General features: G+C 39.9%; 1 protein-coding gene across 11 annotated transcripts in view; it reads right to left on the bottom strand.

Moving 5' to 3' along the window:
- Window positions 1–17092, bottom strand: part of tcf7 (transcription factor 7) — a 62025-nt gene that overhangs the window by 20516 nt on the left and 24417 nt on the right. For all 11 annotated transcript variants that reach the window (XM_061055368.1, XM_061055374.1, XM_061055369.1 and 8 more), the window contains one exon: window positions 3035–3161. In XM_061055368.1, the coding sequence (XP_060911351.1) occupies window positions 3035–3161 (127 nt within the window). The remainder of the gene's footprint in view (window positions 1–3034; window positions 3162–17092) is intronic.

Raw genomic sequence — 17092 nt, 5'->3', positions numbered from 1 at the left:
GACATAACTTTTACTGTTGTCATAAACTTTTAAACTGTAAGTCCTATTTGGGATTTCACCCATCGTTGGTGATGTAGACGGAGAGACGAAGCAAAAACAAAGATGAAAGCAAGGAAAACAGGAATAGTAATCATATCTCTGATTTTCTCTTCAACCCTGACATGTAAGAGATGCATGTGTGGTATAATTATAGGCCGGAAAGAGGGAGAGAAAAATCTGGCAAAGCACTAGAATTACAAGAGATCAAATGATTATGGTGGATGTGGAAAGGTAAACCCCAAGGAAATGTTGAAGTAGAATTTGACAATTATTCACAGAAAAGCAACAATCAAAAGATGTGAATTCATTCAAAATGTTCAGAGATAGCGACTTCAACCCATCAACCAAGTTTAATCATTTGCTTCTAAAAAGGAAGACAATCAAAATGTTGCCCGAGTGCCTCACAAGAGCTAATGTAGAATATGAGGACAAAAGAGAAAAGGACCAAAAATCACATGTTAAAGACATCTGGAGAAGTTTGTTCAGAAAAATCAGGTCTTGATTCAAGCATTTTGTTGTGGGGAGATTGGGAAAACAGTTTGTCAAAGAAGCACCAAGACTTTGAATTGAACAAACAAAAAATAAGGTACTAAAATATCGCAACTGGCTTTCATGTTAGCCACCATCCACAAGAAAGCATCAATAAGGCTTTTAAATGCCTCAGCAGAGATATTGTGAATGTGTCCAGCTGGCCACCATATGCTAAGATATAAATATAATAATTAATGCACATAAAAAGCAGACCCCTAAACAGCTACATTGTGTATGCCAGTTGTATCTTAGCCAGTAGATCCCCACCCCCCGGAAGTCACATAATAAATCTAAGGGGTTGTGAGATGTTCAAATGTGGGGTTTTTGTATTGGCTTTTAAAAGATTTTTGTTATTTTTGCCTGTGAATTCATTAATTACTAAACTATATTGAATAAAAAAAACAAAACAGGTTCAACATCAGCAGCCCAGACAGATAGAACACTATTTTAGTTTTTCTCTGTCTTCTTAGTAATCTGTCTGCAGAGGCCACGACCTATAGAGATGGTATTTCTGATAACCATCAGACTTCCTGTCATCAGGTGATGCACGTTTAGGATCCATGTTGAGCTCATTGGTTCAGGTAAAAGTTTGAGTAGAGTCAAAGTGGAGTAGATAGGTGTGCTGAAAAATGACATCACTGATGAGGTAACCCTAAACCTCTAGGGCTGAAAAATTAGATGTAACATGAGGTATGGGTGTGTGTGTGTGTGTGTGTGTGTGTGTGTGTGTGTGTGTGTGTGTGTGTGTGTGTGCGTGTGTGCGTGTGTGCGTGTGTGTGTGTGTGTGTAATGCATGTTCTTGAATGGGAAAGATATGTGCAGTAGCCAGGTGTGAGGTATGTGTTTGTGCGTGTGTGTTTGTGTGTGTGTCCATGGCTGATGCTAGTACTGTGACTCAGCTCATAATGACAGACTGAGCCACCTGCTTCAAACCCCTATCACAGTAACACGCAAACACACAGACACACACACACACACACACACACACACAAATAGTCTAGACCAGACAGGGAGAGCGTTTTTTGAAGGATAAAGGGGATTTCCAGATGCAGCAGGCAGAAGATGCCTGAGGTCACACTTCTATATCTAATCAGAGACTCTGAGACAAGAAAAGACTTTTGTTCATTTGAGGTTTGTGTTTGTTTATTTGGTTCTCTCCTCTATGGGAAAAAAGTTCTTACTTTTATTGAAATCATATCGCTGTAATGGGTGGACAAAGTGATCACCCCTGTACCGCCTTTGGAGGTATAGTAACAGAGGCATTACAGGGGTGAGACAGGATCAGCTGAGCCAGCGGGGGAGAGTAGCAGTGTGTGTGTGTGTGTGTGTGTGTATGTCTGACTGTGTGTGTGTGTGTGGAGCATCATTTGTAACTTTATTTACCTTTTTCTACATATAAAGTAAAGAACAGTAAAGCTCCTCTTGACTTTAATATGTTTATGGTTAATCTTCTTTGGACAATAAGTGTGCTTTGCAAATTCAATGTCAATCCGACCTGACATGCTGACACTGATTTCAGGTGAGTCATCTCGATATCTTACACATGCAAAAAGTGTGAACTGAAGAAATCAAGGATGGAGCAAACAGTCCTGCCACCCTTCCAGCCTGCACTAAAAGTCCAAACTCCTGCAGTGTTTAAATGTCAGGGTGTGTTTGTTTGTGACTTTCAAACAGAGTAGCAGTGTGTGTTTGTATGCACAGCGCTTGCTAAGAAGAACCTTGTGTGTGCTGCAGTGATGACTTGTGCGATTGTCACTCTAATTGTTTCCATCTTTGTATGTGTGTGTGTGTGTGTGGCTGGCGGTCCCTTCAGAGGAGCAGGCCACTTCAGAGCAGCCATAGAACCACCACAGGCTGACGGAGCCGAAGCTGCCACTTCACACACTGTGTGCGTGCATGAATGTGTGAGTGTGTGTGTGTGTGTGTGTGTGTGTGTGTGTGTGTGTGCGTCCAGTATAGAGGGGTTGGACGTGAGGTTGGCAAAAAATGAATGTAATGTATGAGTATGTGTGTATGTGTGTGTGTTTGTGTGTTTTGGAAAAGGAACACAAATAAGAATAAAATGAAATCATGAATCCATTACGTTTGTCATATTACATTTTGTGTGTCTGTTTCTGGTAAAAGGGGCAATGGGTGTGTGTGTGCGTGTGTGTGTGTGTGTGTGTGTGAGATGCATTTGTGTTGATAATGTGTGGACAATGCAAACATATTCCTGTGTGTACGTGGACGAAGATTTCAGTAAAAACTCTGTAGGTGTATCTCTTGCAGAAATGTGTGTCATTCTGTACTACTAAAAAAACAAAAAAACAGTAATGACAGCCATGTGTGTCTTTTTGTGAGTATGTGTAAATAAATGCCTTTCTTGTATGAGTGTGTGTGTGTGTGTGTGTGTGTGTGTGTGTGTGTGTGTGTGTGTGTGTGTGTGTGTGTGTGTGTGTGTGTGTGTGTGTGTGTGTGTGCTCACCTGTTTTCTGGCTCATGTCTGTGGGCAGGTGTGGAGGACTGGGGCTGAAGTGCTCATTGCTGTAGGGCAGGAGAGATGTCAGAGGGTGCATCCCATGAGACTGCTGTACCACCGACACTTTGTTTGACTGTTGACAGAACAGAAAAATAATGTTTTAGATCAAAATTATGACGTGCACATTTTTTTCTCTCACTCACCAAATTGTTACGGGGGTCTTCTTTTGCTGAGTGAAAACACAGAAAAACAATCAAACACAAACAAACATCTTCTTTCTTTACACACGTTTTTTGCAAACAATTGGTTGTGATGTAAAATGTCAGCAGAACTAGCAAGTTCAGAATAATGAACATGTGCAATAACCTCAGAGGAGCAGATTGCCACGACTCAATCAGTAAATGGTTGCTGTTAAATTCTGTTTTTACAAAGTTTGGAAAGAAATCTTTAAGAGGAGACACACACACACACACACACACACACACACACACACACACACACACACACACACACACACACACACACACACACACACACACACACACACACACACACACACACACACACACACACACACACACACACACACACACACACACACACACACTTTAAACATGGGTTTAGAACAAACAAATGGTCTGTACTTTGCTCTCATTGGTCTTCAGTGGAGCAGGGAGGAGGAGGAGGAGGAGGAGGCCCATTTGATCGATAAGCCTTTGATGATCAAGTGAGTCTGCGTGCGAGCTTGTTTGCTTTCATGTTTCTGTTTACAAATGGCTTTCAATAACTTACGTGAAATCCAGTTATTGCTAATGCTCACAGCATGTTGGCTGACACATGATACGTCACAGCGGTTTGCAGCTATAACCAGGCAGCCTGGACACACTTACACTGCATAGGTTTGAACCGTGTGTGTATGTGTGTGAATGGATGTGGACTGATGGACAAATCTGTGTATGTGTGAATGTGCGTTGGAGTACAAGTGTGTCTGAGCAATTCTTTGAACACTGGGCAGAGCTGCTGATTTTCAGGTATAAGACTTTTATTTTGGAAAAGATTTTTTACTTGTACACTATGATGGACAAGCCTCTATGTATTTTGTGTGTGTGTGTGTCTTTCTGTGTAGGTCAATCAGAATGAGTATGTTGGTGTGTAACATCAGCACTACAGAGGAGCAGATCTGTTGCTTCTTCCTGGGCCTCCTGCTGACTTACAAAGTGAATACCTTATCACTTTAAGTCAGAGCTTCCATGGCTACACTTCACATTTACACATGTACACACACACGCACACACACACACACACACACACACTTTAAGCAGCTCCTGTTCTATCCCCATCAAAATCTTCACTCCGCATGCAAACACACACACACACACACACACACACACACACACACACACACACACACACACACACACACGCACAAACAGGCATCTCATGTGTAAGCTACACAGCTGCTGTAGAGTAAGGATCAAACTGCTTAAAACTATTTAATAAAGTGAGACACAGAAAAGAAAAGTCACTTCCTCTGTACAGAAGAGTCTGAAGGAAGGAGGTTGGAGGGTGCAGGGGAGGTGGTGCTTTGGGAGCAGGTTGGAGATGGCGTCAGGTTAATAATATTAACCTGAAGTATTGGTTGAGAAGAAGAAGAAGAAGAAGAAGAAGAAGAAGAAATATAGAAAGATTTAGGCAGCGTGGCTCTTGGTCACCTGGCAGGATAAATCAGAGGAAACACTGATGTCCCTGAGAGACACATGTCATCATGGTAACACTTCATTAAACCTTATGCCAGGGTCTGAGTACTCAAGTCCAGGAATCGGACTGGAGTCTGACTGACCGGATTATGACTTGTGCACTGATGACTCAGACTTGGACTGAGACCCACCGCAGCAGAAAACGATCAGTGCACATCTATGCAGGACACGCAGCTGTGTAACTTCATTTATCATTTAAATCATAGTTAGACGACTGCAACTATAGTCAATAACACAAACCTACAGTGCACATATACAAACACCTATACTGTTTCTCAGCATATCCTGCACATATGTATGCACACACACACACACACACACACACACACACACACACACACACACACACACACACACACACACACACGCAGGGCTGCTAGGAGTGTTCAAACGTCGCTGTGGCTCAGTTTCACGTGCTGAGGTTGGTGTAGCCGTTTTGCTGAAACATTATAGCCACAAAATCGTCCATTTATGTTTCCTCTCTTCCTCGGGGTAATTAGCCGGCCTTGAAGTGGCTTTAGCTGCGCCTTCCTTTTTTTACACACACTCAGGGAGGCTGGCTGAGAGCACTCATTTAACCCATAATTATCAAGGTCTCTGTATTTAAAAAAGGCCCCCTCCTCACCCCACCACACACATCCACTCGCACAACTTACACATAATTACCTTAGCTGAGACAGACGAGTGTGTACATGCATGTGTGGGACAACCACGCACACAGACACATACACAAAATCACACACATTCACGTAAGATCGAATAACACGCAGCTATGTTTTTGTTCAAAGGAAAACTAGTCACACGTGTGTTTAGGTGCAGGAACACAACAACACAAGAATATAGCCAACTTTTCGTGTTAAGATAAATCATTAGGGAATCAATTCAAAGTTAGAATGAGAGGTAACAGATCTGTGATCAACTGAACTTTGATTTATGTATTTAATCTGAATATGTGTGCTCTTTCAGAGCTTCGGACAGAATAGCCTGAACTGGTGAAAAGGTTGATATCAGGTGTTCAGTTTAGTATGGCTTCATGACACCAAAGGGCGCACTCACACTAGGCCCAGTTGTCCTGTACCGTGCTGAAGCACGATTGCCCCTACAGGGGCATCAGTGTGTGTATTATATTATATTTTATTATATTTATAATTTAGGTTTTAGGACTATCACTGCACTACAATATACATCTTCATGTGCCAAAGTCATAACCTAATAATGTGTTCCCATAACAAACAACTTTATGATGATGTCAAAGGTTGTGTTGCTGAGGACTGAAGTACCCATGGCTCCTTGTTAGTGACGTATACTCTACCAGTGTGTCATCCACTCATTTTCATCTTCATGATGATCAATCCCAGGAGATATTTATGATGCATTTATCTCAAAACTAGCAATATATGCTGAAATGGTGAGTAATTATTTCAGGTAACCTGTGTGGAGTTCATGACCTCTTGAGGTACTGTTAGTATTAGGTAACTGTAATGCTTGAATCTTACACGTGTTTCAAGCTTTTATGATGAACGGTTCTCGGTGGCAATGTGCAATGAAATGTCCCAACAAAAACAACGAAGAAGAAGACTGCTTATGAAAGATAAAGAAGCAATTCATAGTTAAAGAGATGAAGTGGATTACTGTACATTAATCATGTAAGCAGCCGTACAAATGAAGAAACCCATTGCCAAAGCGTTGCATAATAAATCGCCTGTTTGTTGATTACATCAAAGATGCAATTACTTCAAAGACGCGATTACTTTAAAAATTCCAATTAGATATCAGCACCTCTTTATGTGCATCAGGAGCCGTAGATGCATCCCTCAGTGTCTCTGTAGTCTAATTTCACTTGAAAGGCCTTTGATTTAACAGCATATTGTTGCTGCCTTTTATCTCCACTTTATTTGAACAGAAATCTGCTGCTGAATACAAGAGTTAATGGGATCTCAGACATCACTTGTTTGTGATGAAGGCCCTCCACCTTGACCCTGACACACACACATGTGAGCGCACACACAGAGTCCTATGTATGCATTTCACATACACACGCGTGCAAAGAAACGCAGTGGCTTGCACACACGCCTTCATTCAGAGGACCTTATGCTGATAGAACACCTCTAATGTATTCTTTAGTTTTCAGATGACACACTAAGTAGATTCGTCTCTTTTTATATTTGAAGCGGAAATTAAAGCGTCCTCTCTTTTGTTCCCCCCTCCAGAGTGCTTTTGAGTCTAATGTCTTTAATCTCAAATTTCTCGGAGATGGAACATTCAAAACACTCGTTCACTCTCTTTTCTTTCACGCTCATCCTTGCCCTGGTGTGGCAGACATTAAATAGATGAATATATATATGGATATTCATAGGGAATAAATGGACGATTCACTATGCAATCCTTTCAAGTGGCTGCAATCAAACTGCTTTGCAGGACAGAGCTTCCTCATAAAGAGATCTGAGCACAAAGGTGTCATGTTTTGTCATTAAATGAAACAAGGTTGCACCTCAATAAGCAGTCTCTGTTAAAGGCAAATCAAAACAACCATATTGAAAATAGTTTTTTCCATTCTGTATCCTGTGAATTAACCGTCACAGCAAATGCTACATTTGAGAAATGAAAGCCTGGTGACCTTTTATAAAAAATAATTGCTCTGCTTGTAATGCAATCCATAGTTATTTTTACATTTACATGTTTTTTTACAGTAATTTGTCCTACAAGTACCATTTCTGCCTTTTGGTATTTTTGAGCATTGAACTCAAAGTGAAGAAAAAAAACATCTACATGTTACCTAAGACTAAACCGGTCTAGGCCTTAAGCACAGGAAAAAATGACACACAGGCAGATAAATAAGAGTAAGAGGAGACTATGAGGTGGCAACTTCTTTCAAAAGAAACTCAAGAATCTCTCACGGGATTTGATCCCATGGAAACTCCTGGCCTAGATCAGACCGAGATTAGATACGATTTGATCTGTATTAGATTCATCTCATCATGATGACTCCTTAAAGGACGGTTAAAGTATGTGATGAAAAAAAGGGACAGCTGTGGGAAATACCTTAACTGTTTGGAACTGGGCAGACTAATTTAGAAATTGTCCTGTATGACTAAGAAAACGCTGGTATGAGTAATATGATTCTGAAAGAAAAAATGCAGCATGTTCACGGAAAGTAGTTACATCGATTCCCCAAATGGATTGGTTTCTTACTTTAATCCAGCAGTTGATCTAAATACCTGCTTATGTTAAGCTACTTTTCATTATCAATATATATATCACAGTACTGAAGAAGAAACACTGAAGAAAAAAAAGTGTTATCTGACTGCTTTCTAACCAGAGTTCTTTGAAGAGTTCCCTGATAACATCCTCTGCTGCTGCTGCGTGTGAAATTTTCTCTTAAATACACAAAAAACTTGAGAAATCATTTGATTGGTCACATGATGAGACAGGGTTAAAAGAAATAGATTTTTCAGCGGTATAAATATAAAATGCATTAAAACCAAGTGTAAATACAGATTACATGTAAAGGTTCATGGAAATAATAAGAAAATGTCTCTCTAATTTATTTAATTAAGAAAATTCAGAGAGTCACGTGGGAGACTAAAGATGAACAAAAAGCCGGCTTTATTAAGCTTCAGAGTGGAGGTTTTAGCTGGTAATGAAACAGACCGACTTCAATAATGACGCCTGTATAGAGGTGGGAAAAAAATTGATGTATGTACAAATCGGGATTCTTCTCTCCTAAGATTTAAAATTGATTCAAAACTTCCAAAAATTGTTTTTTTTTTGTGCTAAGGCTAGCTCTTTAACTCAGTAGATTACCAAATAGAGCAACAAGAAATGCAGCCAGTCTCACAGATGATTGGAGTAGATCCTGAAGTATGTACTAATTCATAAATAGACTTTGAATCCATGGATCCATGAATCCAGAATCGTTTTGAATCAAATCGTGACCCCAAGAATCGAAATCGAATCGTGAGACACCTCTCCATTAGTGCATGTCCATAGGATCCTGTTTGTGCATGTTTGTGTAGCATGTTAACTAGACAGAGTGTAAAAAACAAATTTCCCCTCGCGGGATCAATAAAGTATAAATTATTATTATATGACCTACAGAACTATTTCAGCACTATGACTCCAGTAATTTTGAATGCCTGTCCCCCCTGCCACAGGGTACGTGTCAGACGAGGGGATCGACAGCAGAATGGGGAAACAGGCTTTTTAAAATGTTTCTACATCAAAGACTTAGGAGGAAAAAATGACTTATGTATATAAAGGACAAGATCATCGAAGAGATCAACCCATCGGTTCCTCACAGTAGCTTTAATATGACATCCACAAACAGCTTAAAGGCATTAGTAGATGTGTTTGGTAAGGAATGGTGTGTGCTCACTGGATAACTGTTTTTATATAGAAATACTGAGGGAATGATCCAATTGAACACATCTGCAAACCTTTTGAACACGATACAGACTTTTCCATTCGAACATGTTGATTGGTGGTGAACAACAAAAAGAACTCAGTTAAGGATAAAAATAGAGACAAAGATCGTGGTTCTAAAAACTCTATATATAAAACTCTAGTATTCCAATACTTCTATTAAAAGAGAAACATAAGGAAAATGGATAAAATGTAACTAATCATAATTGACCTCAATATCAAGTCTTTAGTATAGTTATAAAACCGTAAAAAAAATCATGATAAAATCATTTTGTGAACCTAATATCGATATGTGTGTAGTATCCTGAGTGTACTGTATTGTTACATCTCTATTCTGAAGGTTTTGTACATTTGTTTGGTCAGACTCTGGCTTTGATCTTTTTATGTTTTAGATCGATTTAAAAAAAGATTATGCAAACAATCTTGATGGCCAGCCTCCGTTACCCACCCTGACCCCCCACAGCCCGTCCCACCCCGGCAGTCATAGTCTTGAGTAGGTCTCCCAATCTGGAAGTCATTGCCTGTTCCAGAGTCAGGAGCCCAAAATGAGAGCCTCTTAGTGGAGGGTTGGGCAACATCAAAGAGCAGGCAACCATAACAACGCAACTGTGTTTAAAAAAGGGCCAAACACCCCCCCCCCCCCCCCAACAAGCCCGCCCACTCCCCTATTACAGACACATATTGTACACACACACACGCACACACGCACACACGCACACACGCACACACGCACACACACACACACACACACACACACACACACACACACACACACACACACACACACACACACACACACACACACAGCCATGTATGCAAGGACAAGCCCAGTGGTGTGCATGAACATACACACACAAACACATGGACAAACAAGCACACACACACAAACTATCGTCCACTGCTACCACACACCACTGAAACATCTGGGCCATGGCAATGATGAATCAGAAACCACTGCTTGTAACTCACTGACAGAAACATTGTGTGTGTGTGTGTGTGTGTGCGTGTGTACATATTACTATGCATCCTGCACTGAAACATAATGGTTCACAGATGACAATAGCCCTATTCACCCTTTACGACCGTCTTTCTAATTATATACGTCTTCTTCTTTAATTCAACAACATTTTCTCCTTCCGCTGATACTCTTTAAGCAGAGAGGATACCGGGGTCATGTCCTGTGTATGTCAGGAGCATGTGGTGAATTTAGCAAACTATAGTTTTTAGCCAAGTTGTTTCAAAATGATCCACTCCATTTCGAGGAACAATTATTATATTAATAGTGGATTCATCGATTCTCAAACATTAAGTTCTTGTGAGGACGGCTTTGAGGAGTATCATGCTTAATAAAAACAACTACTGCTGCTAGTTCTACAGCTATTACATCACTGCTTACATAGCATTTTATAAAAGGGAACGTAGAAGTAAAGCTAAAATGCTTTTGGCAGTGATGACAGCATTTGTGAAAAACTAAATATAGAAACATTAAATGTGTTTCTTTGTAAATGGTAACTTTGATTTTTTTTTTCTTGCACAGGAAGATTCACTTTTCACAGCTCAGGCTCAGTGTGGTGAGAAAAACCTTTGAGCTCTGCTGCAGCTGTCTCGGGGCCATGGATGTGACTGCGTGCAAAAATCAAATCCAACCAAAGCGATGGCATTTAGAGATGAGTTATCACTCTCTTAATGAATGGACGACTGGAGACAGACAAGACGGCAACTTTCTCCTCGAGACTGCGGTGACGGTTTCCCTCCGCACAAATGATCTCTAATGATCGGTCCTACAGAGAGCTAATTAATGGTGTACTTGTTTATTTCGTTCAGAAAGTTCCAGAATTAACAACTTGTTTTTGACATTTGGGAGATCATCCGCAATTCAAATATTGACACAGGGAGACGGAGGAGGAAATGAGGAGACCACAGAGGACGTAAATCCTCTTTGAGACTCACTTCCTCCTGGGTTTGGTTTTACACAAACAATAGATACTACGACTTCTTCAGGCCGCAGTTATATTTGTTCGTATTGTGGGAACTGGGTAGAAGACTTTTTTTTTTTGATAGCAGCATTGTTGGAAATGCACGAGGGCTAAGAGCAGCGAAAAAAGGCGTTGAGATCGTTTCCAGTGTAAAATGTCACACTTGCACAACTTGTTTTTATCCGATCTGCTGGCTGCAGCTTGGGATGAAAGTTTTATCCCACAAGTGACCTTTAGATGGATCTACGTCTGCCCGCTGTATAGTGTGAGGGACGGAAACACCAGCTTTGTTTTCCCCCCGTAGTGATAGCGATCCTGTCTGCAGGTTTTATGTGGTGACTCCCCCTGCGTAGATGACAGATCTTGTCTGTCGCTTACTCATTGTGAAACATTTCCTGTGCGGCTGCCGAGGACAGCTTTCACTCACCCGCTCAGCCTAAATACCAGACCATGTGCCGAAATGGGAAATGCCACCGGGCATTAAAAAAACCCTTCACTGATGCGTTTCCTGTGTGCCAGAATCTATTTATTATACAAATACAGCCACCAGATACCCCAGAAAAAGAATAACAGGTCATGGTTAGAGCACTTTTGTTTTCTTTCACGATAGAAAGAGACAGATCAAATCTGAAGGGTCCAAAGAGACGGAATTCAGAGACCTTTAAATGGGAAACAAAGAGTTTTGAACCCCCCCCCCCCCCCCAACATTTGAATGAGACAAGTGAAACAGAAATTTCCATTACAAAGGGTTAAGTGCCAATTAGGTGAAAACTTGCATTACGGTTAATACAGCGTGAAGAACTCAGCATGAAGGTATATGGACTCATAATAATACCTGTAAATGTTCAACCTCAAATTCATTTTGTGAAGAAAAATGCAGATTTGGATTTGATGGCCTGCCCTTCATAATTTATATTCTTGTGTATTTTTAAATGGAATATTTTTGTTGTTCAACAAAGCTAAAACACTTTGAGACACAACAGTCGGTTCATTTTTACAATGAAAATGACATTAGGAAAACAAATGAAGCTTGTCTTTTGTTATCTACCCTACCTTAAATGAAATGTTACAATTTGCTCTTCTGGGATGTTTGCTGACTACAAGGAGAAACCTGTTCAAATGTCCCACACTGGAATAACGTTTTAAAAAGAAACTTCATTAAGCACGACTACAACATTTATCTCTTCGTATTACAGTATTAATCTGAACATTTAAATGTTCAAATAAAAGAAGAAAAGAAGAGTTGCTAAGCTCTGGGTTCCTCCATACTGTATAGTAACACCACACATCAGTGAAGGCATGAATTCTGTAAGTCTGATGATATTTCTTTCTGTGAATACATTCTAACATCTTCTTTCCCATGCACATGTAAATATAAACCATTGCATGATGTGAGCCTCCTGTGTTAGTCACACTTGTCTAACTCCAATTGTTAAGTCAACTGTCATCGAGTCAGGTTTTAGGAAAGCAGACAACTCAATCAGCTTACATGCTTGTGCCCGCGGGGCCAGCGGTTCACTTCATGTGCACACGATCTGATCGGCTGCTTTGATGTTTGTATCAAAAATGCCTCGTCCCTGGACTTTTGTGAGTTATTGGAGCATTGGAGAAACAACTCAGGGGCAGAAAGTGCTGAATGACCTTAACATCATGGACTCAAACAAGTAGCCTATATCAAACATGTATATTTATATTTGTGCACACACTATGGTTGAATATAAAATATTTGAAGCAAACTTCTTTTTGCAAAATGAATTTACACTTGTGTCACTTTACAGACTTAAACAACTCAAGACTGATGTCAACTTTTAGAAACTAATTTAAACTCTTCACATGTTGCTTCAGTGATAAAAAAAAAAAACAACGTAGAAATAAAAATGTCATCTTACTCAAGGTTGACAACGGTTCATAGAGACTGAACCGTTGTGATTTTTTTGTAATAAATTGGTGATGCCTAGCAAGAGTAGTGTGTTATTTTTCTATTCAATGAGATGACTAGTTAATAAAATGTTGCAGCTCTCCTGAAGGAAACACTGGGACTGTGTTAGTGTGAATCATTTAGAAGTAAACGAGGAGTCAACGCTCAAACACAGCCACAAAGCTTACAAACCAACGTCTGTGTGAGACGAGTCATCAATCCCTCAGAGACAAACTCAAGCCCTGAGGCCACTGTCCGATCAGCTCCTTCCTGTCATCGTCTCAGAGAGATCAATGAGTCTAACTCGGGACGGTTAAAAGCACCACCCTTTAAAGATTACAGCCAATACAACAAAAACTCTGAAGAACAAACTATTCATCATGCTTGATGAGAGTCTGCACAGAAGACACAAAGCAGTCAGAAGTTCTTCTCAGAAGTCTCCATGCATGCTGACACCAGCAGCCCAAAGTGGACACCTTTGACTTTCACAAACTTCAAACTGGTTCATTCTAAATCCATGACAAATACTGCAGTATTTCTGTGGTAGAAATATTTTTTTTTAAACTGCATTGACAGTTCTTTTTTTTTTTTTACCTTTTTCTCACCTTCTATCCAATCTGTTTTCATTTAACCCTCACAAAAAGGTAACCTTCAGTTGCTTCTCCTTCAGAGCAAGTTTCACTTTACAAAATAATTTTAAAAGGGAAAAAGTTGTTTTCTCGAAAACCTTGAATGGTTTTTGAAAATCAAGGTCCAAGCAGAACAGGGAAGATGTGATCGGTTCAACCTCTTTATCTGTACGATTGATTCACTGATGTCTCTCTAAATAAAATGTCCTGGAAGTCCAACTATCAAGGCTGCAAACTGAATCATTGTTTGCTTTGTGAAACTCTCTTTTCTTCCAATAAAGAGCCCTTGAACTGAAGTTGTCTAAAGGAGAGGAGGAGGAGAGGATCAGTGGAATTAGGAGATGACACTAAGAAAGAGGTGGAGGAAGGATGGCTTTATATTTCTTATTTTGTTTGAAAAACAGCCCAAATCTAAAGAAACCAAACAACTGAATCAAAAAGGAAAAGTAGAACAGATGATCAGCCTTTATATCGATGGCTGATTGTTAAAGACATAAACTGAAGAACCACAGAGGGTGAAAAGAAAGAGAAGAAATTAGGAGATAAAGGAGAGATGGATGTGGAAAAAAGGGAGTAGGGAGCGAGCGGTAATACGCAGCGTTGAAAAATGAAGCCACTGCCAAACTGCAGTTCCTTGAGTGTCCACTGGCTCCAAGACACCCTGAAGTCCCATACACATCCCATTTAAAAGCAGCAGGAATTAACATGTTTATGGTCCAACAAATTATTTTGGTCTGATTAGTTATTGTCTTCATCGGCACACAGTGTGTGTGTTGGGGGATAACGATACACGTTATCCATTATCCATATACCTGATTGACAGGCGAGCGTGATGTAGTAGTTTGTCAAGGGGTTTTAAACAAAAACAGCCTCAGCTCCAGCTCCTGCTGTTAAGTTGACTGAAAGTTAGGTTGAGACTTCATTTCCAGCATGGCGACCGTCACTGTGGGCTTCCAAAGCCCCCCGCAGTAACAGATGGGTGACGTCACTCAGGCTTCATCCATTAATATCTACAGTCTGTGGTTTGGAGAGGCAAAGATAGAGTGATGGATGGATGGATGGGTAGATGGATGTTGCTCTGTCTCCCTCTCCTTTCCTTTCATCTCCTAATTTATTCTGTCTGATTAATTCGTTTTAACCCCAGCGGCTGGAGCGATTCCTCAGGATGTGCGGTGAGCCCCACCTTCCAGCAGCCCCTGCTCTCTTCCCCTTCTTCTCTACTTCTTTTTCTCCCTACCTCTCCAGGCCCCCCTGCTGGGCCGGTCCCCGCTCTATGTTCAGAGAAGCAGTATTGAGGAAACAGAGCTGCATGCCGTAGCCGAGGCAACCATAAAAAACCTACACACCCGTCCACACTGCTAAACACCGCCGCAAAAATGGTCCATGACCACAGTCCCAAGATTTGTTTCTTCAATTATTTATTTATATCGAAAGGAGTGCAAAAAAACCCCAAACATACAGCAACAAAAACACAGCACCTAAGAAATATGAAACAGACAGTTTTGGTTTTATGTGACAATATTTAAATTAATCAAAATTAGACCTAATAAATGAATACAGCTTATATATTTTTGCAATTGCCCCATTAACCAGGTATTTCTACCCATGGACTATAAATTATATGGAGAAAACTGTAACCTATAAAACCTCTTAAACTATAAAGCATTGAATTTTTTTAATTCCCTGATTTTTTTCATCTCATCTTATCATACTTCTACATATTTCTCTTTTGATCAGGTTTGGACTGTTTACCAACAATCAATAGATAGAAAAAAAGAATGCTGGTTTTTACTGATAGCCCATAATAACCTGTTTGCATGGCCTAAACCAATATACCTCTTTTAAAAAAAAATGTAAAACATAGTTTCACATTAAGAGGGGTCTCATGCATTCAAATACCAATCTTAAACCATAACATTGAACACGATGGAACCAGGAGTAGCAGGAGTAGAGGTCAAGAGGTTTAATATGTTAATCAAGGATGATGTGTACTTGGAGATTTAAAATAGTTGGTACTGTGATAGAAAAGCTGTGTTTGTAATGTGCTAAATGTTACATCTTACACACTGAACCAAAATGAAAAACTGGTTCAACTCAGAGAGCTTTAAAGCGCACACTCTATAACTTCATATGTGTAGTTAAAAAAAGCCCAGAGAAATTGCAAATTGAATGTTACAAGCCTCAGTTTCAGCCAGAGTACATGAGATGAACTTGAAAACTTAACCCCAGAGTTTTTATTCAAACACCTGGAAAAACAGCTTCAGCTTCCCTCTCGGCTCTCATGTACGCTTATAAGTGGTTGTTACCACATGTGGTTTGGCCTGGGCTCACAAGGTTATATGATGCTTTTCCTGTATAATGGATATCGCCTTCAGTCAGTTACTTTTTAACAGCTGCATCAGAGTGCTTGAGAAAGTCGTGGAAGTTAAATTTAATAATTAATAACATCCCTAACAGAACACATATTATTGTTCAATGATTTGATTTATTCAGGCATCTCTCAATAGTTTAAAGCACTGACAGGTGATTATGCTCTGTTTGATTCCTGGAACATTTTATATTTATTTATATTTTTTATTTAATTTTATAAAGCAGCAGGTCTTATCTTTTGCTGTAAAAACTTGTTTCATCATGTAATATCTTTTCCTGTTCTTTAATCCCTGCTCTTCTTCTGTGTGTTTTTTTTACCCAAATCAATGCAGAAATGTCATAAATACCCCGCTCTCTCTCTGTATCTGTCTCCATGGTGCTGAGAGATGCACCTCGTGTGTTTTGGCAAACATACTTTGCTGTAGTTTGACTGGTTTGAATTATAGATGGGAGACGAGAGCCACCCGCTGCTTGTTTGTTTGTTCGGGACTTTTTTGTAAGCAAAGGGAACGAGAGAGGAGCGAGACACAAGGAGAAATGTAATGTAATTGAGGGAGCACTGAGAGATGGAGGGAAAGAGGGATGAAAAAGAGAAGAGAAGACATTTAAAAAAAGAGAGATGCAAAAGAAAATGGAGAAGAACAGAAAACAGGAGAGTTTAATTCTGCAAAGGCCACCCGTGTGAAAGATGAAGTCATACATGGTATGAATGAAGTGCATCAAACCTAAAATCAAAGTTCTGTGTTTATTCTAAGCTGCAGCATGCACCATTTTTGCAATATCTGTGAGTTTTCAGCTCAAAGCAGGTTCCCTGCTGAGATTTGCTAAGATGGTATTTTATTGTGGTGGAGTTATATTTTGAAAGGGTTTTGCGGTTGATTTTGAAATGTGGCCTCAGAAGTCCAACATGTACTTGCTTAGAGAAAAAAAAACTAATAACATCTGAAATCAAAGTAGAGAGAATAAAAGAACTGAAATGGTAAACAAAAAAA

Source organism: Labrus mixtus, chromosome 14 (genome assembly GCF_963584025.1).
Source record: "Labrus mixtus chromosome 14, fLabMix1.1, whole genome shotgun sequence".
In the NCBI taxonomy this organism is placed as follows: Eukaryota; Metazoa; Chordata; class Actinopteri; order Labriformes; family Labridae; genus Labrus; species Labrus mixtus.
This window is presented reverse-complemented; position numbering and strand designations above follow the sequence as displayed.